The sequence below is a fragment of the Gobius niger genome (assembly GCF_951799975.1).
Source record: "Gobius niger genome assembly, chromosome: 13".
Taxonomy (NCBI): domain Eukaryota; kingdom Metazoa; phylum Chordata; class Actinopteri; order Gobiiformes; family Gobiidae; genus Gobius; species Gobius niger.
The window spans coordinates 26,448,554-26,465,705 of NC_136864.1; the positions used below are offsets into that span (position 1 = coordinate 26,448,554).

At 41.8% G+C, this 17,152-nt stretch overlaps 1 protein-coding gene across 1 annotated transcript in view; it reads left to right on the forward strand.

The window, feature by feature from the left end:
• The window catches only part of myo10 (myosin X), a 135,850-nt gene that overhangs the window by 109,626 nt on the left and 9,072 nt on the right, over window positions 1-17,152 (forward strand). The window contains exons 20-31 of the mRNA XM_079569108.1: window positions 2,358-2,482; window positions 4,620-4,734; window positions 10,329-10,435; window positions 11,057-11,284; window positions 11,659-11,698; window positions 12,587-13,031; window positions 13,312-13,715; window positions 14,122-14,242; window positions 15,409-15,652; window positions 15,735-15,830; window positions 15,918-16,011; window positions 16,116-16,171. Coding sequence (XP_079425234.1) covers window positions 2,358-2,482; window positions 4,620-4,734; window positions 10,329-10,435; window positions 11,057-11,284; window positions 11,659-11,698; window positions 12,587-13,031; window positions 13,312-13,715; window positions 14,122-14,242; window positions 15,409-15,652; window positions 15,735-15,830; window positions 15,918-16,011; window positions 16,116-16,171 — 2,075 coding nt within the window. The remainder of the gene's footprint in view (window positions 1-2,357; window positions 2,483-4,619; window positions 4,735-10,328; window positions 10,436-11,056; window positions 11,285-11,658; window positions 11,699-12,586; window positions 13,032-13,311; window positions 13,716-14,121; window positions 14,243-15,408; window positions 15,653-15,734; window positions 15,831-15,917; window positions 16,012-16,115; window positions 16,172-17,152) is intronic.

A 17,152-nucleotide genomic window follows, 5' to 3' on the forward strand; every position in this document is an offset into this window, starting at 1 on the left:
AGAATAGGCCGGATTTGCAAATGAAGGAGCCAGACATGCATGTACTCGTGTTTGGATGAAAAGATGGTGAATAACAAGCAATAATGAGCAACCTAAATGTAATGGCAGATATATTTTATTATATTTCAGTGTACAGTAATGCAGCTGGACGGTTTTTCGACCACACACTGGACATAATGGCTTTTTCAACCGACGAAATTCTCCACTTTGGAGTAACGTCTGGGGAAAATAAATAATAAAACCTGTCAAAATGTTCTAAAGAAACTTGGTCCAATGGGAGTTATTGACGGGGCAAAGAGGAAGCGCTGGAGTGAAGAGCCCGAGGCGGAGGGCGCCTGGGTGACATGGCCAGCCTTTGTGCGCGCGTATGCTAATGCCAGATATGCTAATGCGCCGGTGTCCGCTAAAGGCGTCCATTCAGGGCCCGTTTGAGCTGCTCTGAGCCCCTCTTCATCTGCACAGATAAAAACTAGATAAAGAAGGCATTAGGAGCATTTTCTCATTCAAACGCCCACCGGGGTTACAGGGTTAGGGGCGCGCTGCCAGGCGGACCCTCAAAGCCCTCCTGTGTTCGGGGCGAAGGCGAGCGCTGCGATGCCGTGATGCTGCGATTGGATAACGGGCGGTGACGTCGGAGCGGTCGCAGCGTCGTAATGTTTTGGAAGCTCTGGAATGTCCTTTAAATGGGTTAAATGGACACAAGTGACGTGGTGAGGGGAGGAAGACGTCACGGGCCAAACCAGGACACTAAATCATGTTGGTGAAAAATGTTTGCAACGCTGGATCTTTGAGCTCATCGAAACATTGGCACAAGTGGTCCAAACAAAGTGTTATTTTGACAACATACTTTGACTTTAATTTTAGTCGAGAATCAGTCCAAAAATTGTCTTCAATTTTAATCTAGTTTTAGTCGGCTAAAATTGCATGTAAATTTAGTTAAAAAAAATTTTTTATGACAAATTTAGTCGACTTTGCATTTATAATATTTATTATGTTTAATCAATGTTCTCTACTTCAATAAGCTTCTCTCACATGAATACAGCTCAGAGCTGCTCCTTTGGCAGTGAATTTAAATGATATGAGGCTTTTTCAAACTGTCAGTGTAAGTTTGGATGATTTTAGTCTCTTCATTCATTTCATTTTTATTTAGGCTTATTTTAGTCGACAAAAATATCTGGACATTGTAGTCATTGTTTTGGTTTCATAAACAACTTTTGATTTAGTTTTAGTCCAATTTTAATCTGCAAAAATATCACATTGACTAAAATTTAAATTAACACGGGTCCAACAAACAATGTGGCTTCTTTTGGCGGGTCAGGCAGTGCAACTTACTACAACTTCGAACAGTACTGTACCCTGAGTAGTCTTAAAAATGAAAGAGTGAGTGAAATGAGCAATGGGGAATAGTTCCAGGTTAAGTAAAGACGCTTGGGTTGTTGTTGTTGTTTTTTAGCCATTTTCACCAAGAACAACAGCAGTGAAAGAAATGCTTGTGTTTGGTTCTGTTTATTCGGTAAATGTTAAGCATTACAGCTTTAAGAACCTCCTTGTTATGCTGTCCCATGTGTAAACTCAGAATGTAATTTTCTGGTTCAGTAAAGCCTGCGAGTCAAAAACACTGAAAATACTTGTCTGTCCTTTGTGTACAAGGCAGTGCACTTGTGTATTTCCTGTATCTTTTGTGTGAAACACAGCCTTTAAAGACACTATACTTGATTTTTTTCCTGGTTTGTGGAACACATTTTGTTGTGTCCTCCTTTAGTTTATTGCGAACTCAGATATTTATGGTAAAAACCCTGTCCGTCTACTGGTAATTACAAAGCATTTGTATCAATTTCATGAACTAGTTTTCCGGCGTTTCTGGGAATGACCTTGCAAGTTGTGAAATGTGTCTATAAAGTCGTCCCTGTGAAGAATCGGGATATTACAAGTATGTTAGAAAAGTTAGGTACGAGTTTGGACCACAACTATCATATTACTTTAGTGGCTTCCTTTCATTGTCTGTAATAAAGAAAGAGCCTTTAAGTTTGGTTTCGTGCAGTCTTAACAGCTTAAAAAACTACACAAACTTACAAAACACTCACATGCCTCACCTCTAAGATATCAACAAACAGAGTAAATCTTTGTTCAATTCTAACCATTTACTCTTATGAAAATATCCAGGAACCACACAAAAATCAATCCCACAGTTTGTCAAATCTCTCCGGACAACACGACACGACCCACATTACCCGCAGCCAATACATGGTAACAGCTTTATCGACCGTCACCGCCACATTCTCATTCATCTCACGCACAAGTCTCCTGCGGGACACGTTGGGCTTTTATTAACGATGTGCTGTTCTCTCTCGGGACAGATGCCGGACCAGTTTGACCAGGCCTTGGTGCTCAATCAGCTGCGTTACTCGGGAATGCTGGAGACGGTGAAGATCCGGCGGACCGGCTTCCCCGTGCGCCGGCCTTTCCAAGACTTCTGTGCCAGGTCGGTGCTTTTATCCACATGTAGTTTTTTTTTGGATTATGCTAATTTCTTGAAATGTTATCTTTGTTTTTGTTCTGATTCCAAAATTTGCCGGGAAAAAAACGACTGTGTTGAAATATTGTTGAAAAATATATTCAAGACAGCTGTTGATTATTGCTATTTTATTGAATGTTGTGCTGGTGTAGAGTAATTTATAGCAGTGATAGTTGACTTTCTTTTCTTTTTTTTTTACCAAGTGAAAAGATGGGAGTGTCAGGCCAATATATATATATATTTCACTTTCCATTGAATTAGAAAGTGAAATTAGCCTCTTAACCCCCGTCTAAACCGAGCAGATTTTCTCCAGTTTGGCATAACCCAAATTAAATGTTCTTGAAAAAAGTGTCAAAATAGCAACAAAAACGAGATGAACATGAAGATTTTCATCTCAATAACCAACAAAAACATGACGACAAAGTGATGGAAAGGCGACAAACAATGACGAAAACATAACAGCTTCTTATGATATGGACATTGTGTCACCTATCAGGATAACTATTGTGTGGCCTTACTATATACTATACATTGCAGGGTAATGTAGCGCTACACACAGGGTGGTCACCCAGAAAATGGGAATTGACAGTTTTTCAATATCTTCTCTTCTACTTTATTGTTTTCATCTCTGTTGTTTCATTATTGAACTGTTAAAGGGATATTTCAGGATTTTTGACATAGGGCCTCAGAGTGTTGCTGATTTCTGGAGATATTTTTTTTGTAATTCATGCATTTCTTATATTTGAAGAGTTCTTTCTTTTTATTGTTGTATTGTTTGATGCTTTTTACTGATTTTCCATCTTTCTGTTCTTTTATAAACCCTCTCAAAAGCCTAACCAGGGACGGAGGCTGCAAATTAGCTGATGGCTAGACAGACGCCTTATGTACAGAACATCGGCCACCAAGTTGGCAATGTTTCCTTGTACTGTCCCTGTCAAATAAACAAATAAATACATAAGAAACGTGGCGCGAGGCTAGTGCATTTCTATGGTATCAGCTAGCCTGCATTAAAAACAGTCTTACTCCACAGAGCACCTGAGGCAAATCACTCATAACACCAGACTAGCCATATAAATGTCTGTGTCGATAGAATAATTTTAACCATTTCGCATTTAAAATAACTTATATTTGAGCAGCATCAGCTTCGTGGTTGTATAAGGCAGTGCTTCCCAACCAGGGGTACGGAGACCCCTGGGGGTACTTGAGTACTTTGCAGGGGGTAAAAAAAAGAAGGTGAAACTGAATTGAATTTCAATATGAATTTCAAAGGAAAGTTAGTTTTAATTATGTTTTTCAGTAAATGGTTTGATTTTGAGAGTATTTTAGCTTAATTTTGAACACAACACACGGTTAGATACTGTATAATATTAATTTAGTTGGTCACTTTGTAGTAATATTGGCAAAATCCTCAAGGTAGGGGGTACTCCACAACTCAAGACGCGAGTGATCTGCTAGAAAATAGTCCCTCAAAATGCGATCATTCATGTGATGCAAGGACAGTTATATTCCAAAAATTATTCTATGGACACAGATATTTATATGGTTAGTCTGGCGTTATAAGTGATTTGCCTCAGGTGCACTGTGGAGGGGGTCAGACTGTTTTTAATGCAGGCTCGCTGATATCGTAGAAATGCGCTAGCCTTGCACTAGCCTAGCACCATGTAGCTCTTCAGATATAAGAACTGCATGAATTACAAAAACAAAATATCTCCAGAAATAAACAACACTCTGGATAACTAGGAAATGAGGCCCTATGTCAAAAATCCTGAAATATCCCTTTAAAAAAATATATTTTCTGCCCAACATCTCTTCATTAAAATGCTGCTTCACTGAAATAAAATGATAATTCTTACAACAGATGTTATCCATCAGTCAAAAGCATTCGAACCTGGCATATGCACTTTAATGTAGTGTGGATGTGTGTGTGATGCTCTACAGGCAACCTTTACAATATTGATCATGTTGCTAGATCTAAATGACCATCTGAAACTGTTTTGGCAGCGCGTTGCATTAATGTAACCAATTGAAGCTATTTGTATTGATTACATGGAATAAATGTTTTGCTGCCCATGAGTGATCATACATTGGCCTTTGTATTGATCAGGTACAAGGTGCTGTTGCAGAGCTCGTGGGTCCAGGATGACCACAAGGCCTGCTGTGTCCAGCTGCTGCACCTGTACGACAGCAGCGGCTCAGACTGGCAGATCGGGAAAACCAAGGTAAGGGGCGTCGACGAGTTTGACTTGTGAAAAAATATCCAGTGAGATTGAGTTTATGTTTTGAAACGCCTCCCGGCTCTCCAACCCCCTTTGACAAAGCAATTTTCCGTCCAATAAAGCATTTGTGTCAGATCAATTTCCCGATCGCATACTGGTGAAAAACAAAGTGCCGCCATATAAAATCACGTGTGTTCGCTTGTAAGTATCTCATTTTGCTGTCAAGTCCCTGTGTTAGAGAGAAAGAGGACAGTCCCCGCAAAAAACATTTCACTGAATTAGATCTAACCAAATTCTCCTCAAATCCGATGACACTGATTAACTCAGAGGTCATGAGCGGTTGTTGTGTAATCAGAGAACTTTCTGTCCGTACTCGCTTTGACTTACAGCCACGTCACGAGTCAGTCACAACCAAAGGGTGACGGACACGACGTTACACCGCGTTCCAAATTATTATGCAAATGACATTTTTCTTGGATTTTCTAAATTGTCAACTCAAATGAGAGTCAGCATCATTTTCAAGTCTTTAGCCGGTAGAGGATCATTAAAATGTGGTGGAAAAAATCTCCCAGTGATAACAGACTCCAGAGGCACCAGCAGCTTCAAATACCTGTCTGCTGCTTTGTAGCATCTGTTCTCTTAATCTGATGTGTTTGTCTGGCAGAAACCGTCCACATTGTGCCTTTATCTGCACAAACCGGAGTGTGCTCTGAATCATCCACAAATCTCTTATCTGTATGATGATTTTGCTTAATCTTTCATGAAATATCGAAGGTTTTCGTACCTAGACCAAGGCATTCAACTATTTCACGCTTTTCATCAGCAGAGAGACCCTTTTTCTTTCCCATATTGCTTGAAAATGGTGATCTGCATAATAAAGTGGAACACCCTTTTTCAGTAGTTTTTCCCTTAACTGGGCTTAACCTGAAAACTAATCATCCCAGGTCTCTGAGATTTAATGTCAATGATTCATAGAGCCCCTCATTATTATTGTTTTTTTTTTTACCTTTTTGACACCAAAATTCAGTTTGCATAATAATTTGGAACACAGTGTAAACGTTGGACAGTTCAAGTCAATTTCATATTCTATCAATTAACATAATTCCCATAAATTCCTGCTAATCCCTTTGCAACCCCACATGCATCGATCATAACAATTGGCTACATATTGTGTAAAAACAGATGCCTGATCCCCACATTCAACTGTTTTCCTATCAATACCAGTCTGCGTAATGTATTCCCGCTCCCCCTCTGGCTCTCAAATCCACTTGAGGTTCTATCCATATATTTCCACTGTGGCAGAGTGCTGCACTGAGTGAGAGAGAGACTCCGTGGATGATTCAAATGGAGCACCTGAAGCCAAACACTTATTAGATCTGCTGCCTCCATATGTCCGTGATGGATGACAATGTACAGCGGCATCAGTATCATGTGGGCGTGCGCATACGTTACAAGTGGCTTTTAAAACACTTGAATGCAGAGAGGACTTGATATAGCGATGTGCGGCTATATTAGGTGCAGTAAAGGTAACATCCTTGCATGTTGTGACCTTTCTTTCTGGTTGAGGCGAAGGCTCTGCGCTGCCAAAAGCATCTCCGGTTGTGGACCTTCTGCTCCTCCATCTGTTTGCTCTCGTAATAGTGAAACCGTGTCGCGCTTTGTCGTTCTCCGCACGCGAATGGAGACGAGAATGATGAAATTTCCCCCTGAATTGCCTTTTAATTAAATGGGTCAGAGATGATTACTCGTGTTACACTTTGCAGCTTCATCAGTTTATTCTATTTTTAATGGGAAAGTCATGTTGTAGCAAATAGTGTGGGGGGAAAACAATGGAGCTCAACTGTCCTGGCCATCACGAAGGTAAAAATCTCATGCATTTGACTATAAAGCACACAGTTTCAGCACCTGAGCAGGTTTGAAGCCCCGTCGCTGAACAACTCATGGTCCCTTAAGGATGATAAAGGAACAATAACTGTAACTGCATCAATATTCTCGATTTTACATTTTCTACAAAGCCTGTGGCGTGCTGGGTTTTAATTTATCTATTTATCCCTTAATGGTGCTTTTACATATTGTCTGTCATAGCATGAATATCAGCGTGAAAAAAACGCCTCTGAACATTCCCTACTCACTCAGGGACAGCTCACTGTAGTAGCATTAACCCGTGATGTAAAATGTACTGTAGGTATTATTGTGTCGCACAAAACGCAAAACTGTTTGACAAATTGCTTTTCACCCTTTCACACAATATTCAGCCTGTCTTAAGATAAGATAAGATGGTACTTTATTGATCTCACAGATGGAGAAATTGCATTCGATGAGAGAGCATCCGGCAGCAGCACCCATTCAGTTTGCACCACTCTTTTTTTTTTTCTTTGGTGAAAGATCGTTGTGTCGCGGCCGCCATCTTCACTGTTTTGGTCACAGGAGGAGCACTGGTTGATGGGAAATCCGTAGACGATGACCACGGCGGTGGAGCTCTTGCGCTTGGCCACGATGTTCTTGGCCACACAGGTGTAGTTGGCCGTGTCGGACAGACGCGCCTGCTTGATGATCAGGTTGTGTCCATGGTGATGTAGAAGTTCCTGTCCTCGGCCGGGTCCATGATCTCGTTGTCCTTCAGCCACTCCACCCGCATGACCTTGGAGGATGGAGAAACTGTAGCTGCCCTCTGTCTCCTCTGATCATCTGAAACGGTGCACCGCCTCCTGGGCTTGTCCCCGTCTCAGAGCGTGGTGTCCTGCACTGGTCAGCTCCACCTCGTCCTTCCTCTTCCTCCTGCACAGCTCCCTCCACAGTCTATCACCATCTCCTCATTGGTCCCTTTTGTTGTTTCCTGTAGCTCCTCTTGTGACGCCTCCTCCGTGCTGCAGGTGTGGGGGCTCTTGGTGCCTCTTCACTGTTCAGTGTCTCAGAAGAAGATGTTTGTAGATCTCAAATGGGTTTAGCTGATAAGCTAGCAGTTTGTTTACCTTCAAAAAGCTGCTTTCTTCAGGACCATTTTGGACTCTCAAAGTAAACAAATCCACCAAACCTCCACAAAAACACGACAAAGATGTACAAAAGTATCCAGAAAAGCAACGTGGTTCGCTGAAAAAGGCAAACAATTCAGCTGCACCAGGAGAGAGGGAGGTCACTTCCTGTTTTCACGTCGCCATGGCGCCATCTGCTTCTTTCTAAACTTTACACTTCATTATGATCAAAACCTACCAATTGGAGAAGTGTTTTGGGGACAGGGCTCCATTAAACAGTAAGCACTGAATCACAGCCCTACACATACGGACCATTCCATTTTGTATTGTTAAATAATAAGAACATGTAGGGCTGCTCGATTATTGAAAAAATAATAATCACGATTATTTTTGGCATAATTGAAATCACGATAATTCAAACGATAATTTTTTGCCTTTAAAAAAAGTCTTTATTTTATTTATACATTTAGTAAAAAAAAGAAAACATGCTGAATATTTTCTGTTTTCTGAACAGTCATAAAAGTACAAATAATTTCAAGTTTGCCTCGATTAAGGAGAGGTCTCTGTTTCACACCTGCCCCCTGCTGGCCAGCCCTCACACCTGCGCAAGCAAACTGAGCAGCGCGGCCTGATGACATCATCACACAGCGCTGTTTGTTTTTATGTCAGACAAAAGCATGAGCCATGGCCCGTGAAATGCGAGGGGAAAATAATCCCAGCGCCTGAAATAATGCAAGTCTGCTTTGCCAGAAAGAAATGAAAAATATATATATATATATAAAAAAACGATTATGCTAATTTTGTAGTCGTTTAGTGTAATAATCGAAATCGTAATCGAATTTCGATTAATTGCACAGCCCTAAGAACATGTATTTTTACTCATCTCTGGATTTCATGGTGATTCGTACCCAATTGGCTACCATGTTTAATGACAACACATTCTCATTTAGCAAGAAATGTCATATAAATGTATTCAACTTTACATTTATATTACTATATTTGATCATATTAAATCATATGTCTTGATACTGATTTAGTTTTACTCTAATTTTGGTCATCGAACTTTGACTAAAATGATGGCAAAATGTTTTAGTCGACAAAATGGACACTGCTTGGCATCTCCAAAACGGTCTCCTCTGATTACCAGTGCTCCTTAACTTTGGAGATATTTTATTTATTTCCTTTTATGGGTATTTCGTCCTCCTGCCTGACTCACTCACTGTGAAGCCGTTCCAAATCGATGGCGTGTCTCTCCCTGCGCTCTTTGCTCCACTTTTGTCCCCCCGACAGATTTACAAGCCGTGGCCCACGTCCCCTCACACGGCACATGTCCTTCCAATTGTCCTTTTTACTGCCTGGAGCTTAATTTCATGGAAGTGATGTAAATGTGCTTGGGGCCCGGATGGTTTGTCCCTCTTTAGGGCACGCGGTGGAGCCCCCCTTTGCGTTAATTAGCATATTAGCATAGCGGCGCTCTATAGGATTAACAACACGCGTCTTTGAGATGGTAATGCTACTACACGAGTGAGGCTTTATGAGTAAAGGCTGATACATGCAGCGGTGTGTGTGGTAAAGTTCAGGAAGCAGCAGCGTGTTTAAGTTGGAGTGAGTCAAAGGTGCTGAGAGAATTTTGGTTGACGCTTGTATTGCCATGTATGGTAAATAAAAAGAAGGTTCTCAATGGTGTAGTTTAAAGAAGTGAGAAAAAAAACATTAATGAAATGTAAAAAGCAAGATTTTTACTCGCTTAAAGGTGCCATAATTTGTCGCAATACAAACAAAATGATCCAAAACAAATGTAACTGCAGATTTGGCTGATTTTGTATGGAATATTTGATCAAAAGTTGCCTTTTTGGCCCCATTGTTTCTGTGTACAGAATGTTTGTGGCTAACTTCCTGTTTGCCAGTGTAGTGTAAAGACTACTTCCTGTCCCCATCTTAACGTGAATTAAAAATAAAGTAACATTTAAAACAGAAGAAAACTTAAATAATCATCAAGACAAGTGTGTTTCATGAATGTTAGTTCAGTTTGTGGTGCAGTGGCTGTAAGCTAGCGTTAATTTAACGCTAACAAATGGTAAAATTGTGCCCCCATCTGAAGTAATTTTATCAAACACTCTTTATCTTGACATTCATTTGAGTTTTTTTCTGTTTAATGTTATTTTACTTTATATTTACGCTAAATTGTAGGCAGGAAGTAGTAACTGGCCAACAGGAAGTTAGCTAAAAACATTCCATGCACAGAGCCTCTGCTTTTGAATATGGACTTTTTCACATAATTTCTCTATTTGATGGAAAGTTTGCATCTCTTAAATGAGATTTGCACAGATTTATTTTATTATCATTTTTCTGGCATTAAAATATTATATTTGGGCATTAAAAACATGTTAAAAAACATGACATTTGACTGGCTGCTAACTGCAGAAACCGCTTTGTAAGTAGTATAACTGAAGTAATTGTCAGTGGGGAATTTGAATCACGGTTGTTGTGTCTTTGGGAAAGACACTTCACCCGTCTTGCCTGTGTGATTGCATCTGGGAAGCTGCATGCTTAATTTTTTGGGATGTAAATGATCAATGACGCTGTTCTAAAGACAACTCTTCATGTGAATATGTCACGGCGCAGGTGTTTCTGCGCGAGTCCTTGGAGCATCGCCTGGAGAAACAGAGAGAGGTGGAGGTCCTCAAAGCCGCCATGATCATCCAGGCGCACATCATGGGATACGTGGCCAGGTAAAGCTCTTTCTGACCTGTCCGGTGGTAAAGCGAGCACAACTGCAGATAAGGAAACATATACCTGAGTGTTAGCGCCATCTTGTGGAACAACAGCAGCCTGCAATTTAACCTCCTACAGCTTTCAATGCTAAAGCAATAGTTATGCTGTGAATTTGGAGATTATATTGAAAAAATTGCAGCATTTTCCAGTTAATTTAATGTTTTCATATGTCCATACAATGTTTTATGCATTATCAAAGTTTGTAGGTAAAATCAGGAATAGGTTTATGTTTATTAACATTTCATTGACAGATAAGATTATCATTATTTTGGATATTGTCCTTGAATAAACGTATTCTCCCTGAAACAAACTTGTTTTTTAGAGTTTTATGCTCTATAAATCAGATCTAGGTATCAGCAAAGGGGGAAAATGTCAAAATATTGCATTGTATTAGTCTCCCAGTTGTAATGTCAGCTGTTTTTGTTTAGAAGTGTCCGTCTGTATGGATTCATAAGATTACTCCTGCAAAATTTAGTATGTGCAAGGACGATCCTACTATTTCAACCCCACCCCGTTACCCTGCAAAAAACGAAAACAAACATAACTGACAAACCGTGCTGTGATTGGTCACATAACAGGAAGCAGTACCGGCGGCTGCTGCAGTGCATCGTGGTCATCCAGAAGAACTACCGGGCGTTCTACTGGAGACGCCGCTTCCTGCTGCTGCGCTGGGCCGCCCTGACCTTCCAGAAGAGGGTCAGGGGGCAGAGGGCGCGGCGGGCCTGTGTCCTGCTGAGGGAGGAGAGGGCAAGGATCCTGGAGGAGGAAGAAGAGCGCAGGAGGAGGAAGGCGGAGGAGCTGGAGAGGTGAGGAAGGTGGAATAACACAATGAAGGGAGAGCTGATATTTTACAGAGCCTTTTTGAGCAAAGTATCTCATAAAAACTGTGATTCCTTGTGGAGCTACATTTTTAAGCAATCTACCAACATCATTTTATACATATTTCTAATGTTAGCAAATGTTTTCCGTCGTGACAAACCAACAAAATGACTACTACACTGTCCACATAGGCTTTGTAACATGTTTAAGGCATAATATTAAGTAAGGAGACTAACGGCATTAGTGATGTTGTTTGCTGTCCTCTGAATTGAATTACTCTGACAACGGAGTCCGGAACTGTCCTCGGTGCTGACGTGCTCGGGCTGATAGCGTCTGTTTGTGTCTGTTTGTGTGTTCGCAGAGAGATACAAAGGCTGGAGGCTGAGAGGATGGTCAGAGAGGTACGCTCCTTTACAATATCTTTACTGTATGTGTGTCTAATGTCACGTGATCACTGGGAGACAACGGGATATTAATGTCATCCATCTCATGTGTCTCTTTCTCATACTTCTTCTGTTCATGTTTTTCAGTCGTGAAATTCAGCCATAATTCAGTGACTTTTATGTGATGCAAAATGTAGGTTTTTCTTTTGCAGTTAATCTCAGTGTTTGTACTGGCAGGTGTTTTTAATGTGTATTTATTGAGAACATAGTGACACAAAATAGTGGTTTTAACAGACTGATGAGCAGTGTTTTTTTTCTTTTTACTTCAGTAAAAGATTCTTTGGGTCAAATATTACCCTAATACAAGTACTATTTGCTGTAGAAAATACTACTAAGCATTCTGTGGGAGGTAAAATTGTGGAGTGCTTTTGGCCTAACTCTTGTTGGCCAGTGTAGGGTAACAACAACCTCCTGTCCACATTTTAACATGAATTAAAATGAAATTGTTTAAGAAACAGAAGTACGTCAAGCCTAGTGTGTTTCATAGATATTAGATTGTGGTGTTATTTTACCTTTCGTTAGCGTTAAAGTAATGTTATCCTTTAGCTTCAAGGCTAAAACATATGTATTATGTTTTATATATATATATTTATTTATTTATTCATATGTTTATTTGATAGGGACAGAACAAGAAGCATTGTTACATTGTTGTTTTAATCTGTTGTAGTAGTAATCCAACTGCTGCGTGTTTTTAGACCTTGTGCTGTTAAAATATTTGTTTCAACAAGGCACAGCTAACTCTCCATAGGGATGAACAAGGGCAGGAAGCAGTCATTGCCCGAGGAAGTTAGCATCACGTCGCTCTTTGAACCTGTCTCATGTCACATGTTACATTTTCTTCCCCAGGCTGCAGAAGCAGCTCGACTTGAGGAACTCCGCCTTCTATCACTCGCTGCCTCTCAACCCCAATCTCCAGAGACGGACACCCCCACTGACCCCACCACCCCCACCCTCGTCACCCCCACCTCCGAGGGCCAGCCCGGGCCGGAGGAGGAGCGGGGGAGCAGCGAGGCCTCTCAGGTGGAGGAGATCCTGCGTCTGGAGCGTGAGATCCAGAGCCTCCAGAGGCAGAAGGAGCGTCAGGAGCAGACCCTGACCGAGGCGTCTCTCCAGCGGCTGCAGCGCCTCCGGGACCAGGAGCTGCAGCGGCTGGAGGACGAGGCCTGCCGGGCCGCGCAGCACTTCCTCGACTCGCTCAACTTCCACGAGATTGACGAGTGCGTGAGGAACATCGAGAGCACGCTGGGGGGAGGCCACACTGAGGAGAAGGACGGGGAGCACGACAGTAGAGGTAAACTGCTCCAGAGCAATAGTTGGAAGTACGTTTAACCAGGGAAATTAATCGGAAAATACTGAGACTTCATAAATAGACTACAGTTAATAGATCTTTAGTTAATAATGAACAGGTGTATTTGTATTTGTTCAACTACTGATAAGACATAGTTAAACTGACAGTGACCCTGAAAGTTGTGAGACACGTTTATCATAAGCCCATCCCTGTGAGGAATCGGGATGGGTTTGGACTGTCCCCTCCCTCCTCTGCTGACACTGACCCTCTCCTGTCCCGACAGACGAAGAGGAGGTGGACGAGGGCTTCGAGGCCGACGACGACGCCTTCAAAGACTCTCCCAACCCCAGCGAGCACGGGCACTCGGACGGCCAGCGCACCAGCGGCATCCGCACCAGCGACGACTCGTCGGAGGAGGACCCTTACGCCAACGACGGCGTGCTGCCCCCCAACGCCCCCGTGCCCTCCTCCGAAGCCCCCTCCGACGAGATGGTGGAGCTCATCCCGCCAGACGAGGACTCGGATTATGACCAGGACGACTACGACGAGGGCGCCATCGTGTCCAGCGGGAGCATGGCCCTGTCCAACTCCAGGAGCGGGCAGTGGTCGCCCGACTACAGAGGCTCAGTGGGGACGTACAACAGCTCAGGGGCGTACCGGTTTGGGTCCGAGGGGGCGCAGTCTTCGGTAAGTCAACTATTTAGACTTTTCACTCATTGTTTTATATAAATAATCTTATTATAAAAGACTGAATCAACTAAACTTTTATAAAAAAAAAATAGAGCATTTTGATAAAAAGTGTATTGAAAGAGGGTCAAATTGCACTCATAACGTGATGCAGTTTCCACTTTTCAATTTTCTTAGATTACGTACGTATCTAATTTACTTCAATTATTATAACAACAAAATTCAAACTGAAAATACAAACAAATGTAGTACATTAGCAATATACGTATGAACAAAGCCTAAAATGTCACAAACCTCTGTGAAACATGTGTTTAGTGTGATGCTCTATATCCTCAACCTTCTATGTCTCCAAATGTTGTTCCTAAGTCTCCTTTTGTTCATTTAAATGGTGTGTGTGTTTCCCCAGTTTGAGGACAGTGAGGACGACCTGGACAGGCTGGACACCGATGATGAGCAGTCGTACAGAAGAGACTCTGTTTACAGCTGTGTGTCTCTGCCGTACTTCCACAGCTTCCTCTTCATCAAGGGTAAGGCCTAAGAAAACAATACTTTCAAATACTTCTCCTGGAATATTGTATCTTTGATGTCCTCACAGTTTTCACTTTAAATTTGGTTGTCCAACTAACTTCTGTGTTTTCCTTCACTGAAGAACATCTCAACACAGACTAAAGTGATAAAACCCACCCACCATCACCTTGCACACCTTGAGCAGTTAGTTTTTGTTGAAAGTCGCCGGCAATGCCACTAGACGGCCACAAGGGGGTGACTTAAAACTTCTTTCCATTGTTTGGAAGGTTTTCACTGCTGACAGGGCCGTCAAAAGCATAGAATTATATAAAGCCTACAAAACTATTGATCCTGGTGTGTTGTAGAGACCACTGTGTTGGAAAGTAAAGGTGCCACGCTGACCCCTCTTACAGCCGCTGGGTCACAGCAAGATGAAATACGCACACAATATATGAAAAAAATATGTTTCGCTTAAAAAGTTGCATAATGCACCTTTAAATATTACCACAACTGTCCAAAGATTCCTGTTGTAAATTTGAAAAGAATCGGGCCTCGTGACCCACTGAACATGATTCTGTGGTCGTTTGCCATTGTTTCCTCCTTAGAGCTACAAGATGAATCACAATTAAAGCAGTACTAAGTAACGTGTTTACCTTAATGAATCCTTTCCGTAGTCCCTGTGGGGGTAATACAAGTGTTTATGGGATGATTGGAGGGTCTTTCATCGCCCCCTGGTGTCTCTGGACAGAAAACCATGTTTGCAACTTGACTGCCACTGGTCCGGAGAAAGCAATACACACTAATGGAATCATGAAGAAGAAGCTAGCATGCTAACGGGCAAAGCTAACTGCGGGCTAGCGTCACTTTAAACAGTATTTACAGCCAAGTTTGAGTGAAAAAAAATATTTCCATTGTATGTATCTCTCCCTTCGCCTTTCCTGTCAGCGTAGTATTTACTCTCCAAGACAATTAATACGTTAAAAAAATCGTAACTTGCTATTACACCTGCAGTTGCGCTTATGGCCTCTAGGGGAAAGAGTTACTTAGTACTGCTTTGAATAAAAATGTTGATATTTTGTTTAACAGTGCAATATTCTGTCTCCATGGGATCTTTTCACACATAAATCTTCCAAACCCTGTTGTGTAAATCCTCTGTGACTAACTCTAACCCGACGGCTCTGCCCAGGCGGGCTGATGAACACGTGGAAGCGTCGCTGGTGCGTGCTGAAGGACGAGACCTTCCTGTGGTTCCGCTCCAAGCAGGAGGCGCTGAAGCAGGGCTGGCTGCATAAGAAGGGCGGCGGCTCGTCCACGCTGTCCCGCAGGAACTGGAAGCGGCGCTGGTTCGTCCTGCGACACAGCAAACTCATGTACTTCGAGAACGACGGCGAGGACAAGATGAAGGGCGTGCTGGACATACGGGAGGCTAAGTACGAGACAGATTCCAAACGGTGATGATGCGTTAAGGGCTCCTTGAATTGTCACGATCATCTTTTTATTTTTATTTTACAGGGAGATCATTGACAACACCGGGAAGGAGAATGGCATCAACATTGTGACCACAGAGAGGACGTATCAACTGATCGCCGAGTCCGCCGAAGACGCGAGGTTTGGTCAATTCTATTTTCAGATTCAATTCATTGCTGTCTGTACTTTTATTTATTTCCCCTATTTTGCCCATCTTTGTGTCCTCAGCCAATGGTTCAGCGTCCTGACTCAGGTGCACGGCTCCACAGAGCAGGAGATCAAAGAGATGCACGACGAGCAGGCCAACCCCCAGAACGCTGTGGTGAGGAGCACGCCTTCTTTCACTCTTTCACTCTCTCTATGGAGGCTTTGTTAAAGGAACAGGCAGGACACTCTGATCCTAAACTACTTGTCTCTTCTGCACAGGGCACTTTGGACGTTGGAATGATCGACTCGGTGTGTGCCTCTGATAATCCAGAAAGGTGAGAGCCAAGCCGCGTGTGTGTGTGTGTGTGTGTTTGTTTTCCTGTTATTACGACGTTGTGAGGACCAATTTGAGTTTTTAACCAACAGAGTGAGGACATTTTTGTAAAGTGAGGACCTTTTGGGTGGTCCTCACTTATTTGAAGGACTGTTTGAGGGTCAAGATGCGGTTTTAGGGTTAGAATTGGGTTTATGTAAATAACATGTAAATTAGAGCTGCAACTAACGATTATTTTGTAATCGATTAATCTATCGGTTATTTTTGCGATTAATCGATTAATCGCTTGGCTGTGAAAGGTGAATGTTTTTTTTTATCACATAAAGCTTAAGTGGTGCTGCTTGAGGATTTGGTGATGGAGTAAACTTAAAGTAAATGTTTGTAGGAGGCTCTTAACGCTAATTCTGCTTTCTGATTGGATGAGACTCAGACAGATATTCATGAAATTTACAATGTACAAAACACTACAGACCCAAACTATGAAAAACAAAGTAGATTTTCATCAAAAATATTGCTCTATTTGAGTCTGTGAACCAGAAAACGATTAATCGATTACTAAAATAGTTGTCGACTATTTCAATAATCGATTAGTCGTTAGGTAAATATGTTGTTTTTGTTTTTGAGAATGACATTGTAACATGGAAAAAAAGCTCCCCTCCCCTCCTGACTGGACCTGAAAGCCCCTCCTTGTTCCCTGTGCACTAGAAAACCCGTCTCATTTGCCCACGGGTAGTCCTGCGAGAAATAAGAAAGAAAAGAAAGAAAGAAAGAAAGAAAGAAAGAAAGAAAGAAAGAAAGAAAGAAAGAAAGAAAGAAAGAAAGAAAGAAAGAAAGAAAGAAAGAAAGAAAGAAAGAAAGAAAGAAAGAAAGAAAGAAAGAGACAGAAAAGAAGAATGACAGAAAAGAAGAATGACAGAAAAGAAGAATGACAGAAAAGAAGAATGACAGAAAAAAAAAGAAAGAAAGAAAAAGAAAGAAAAAA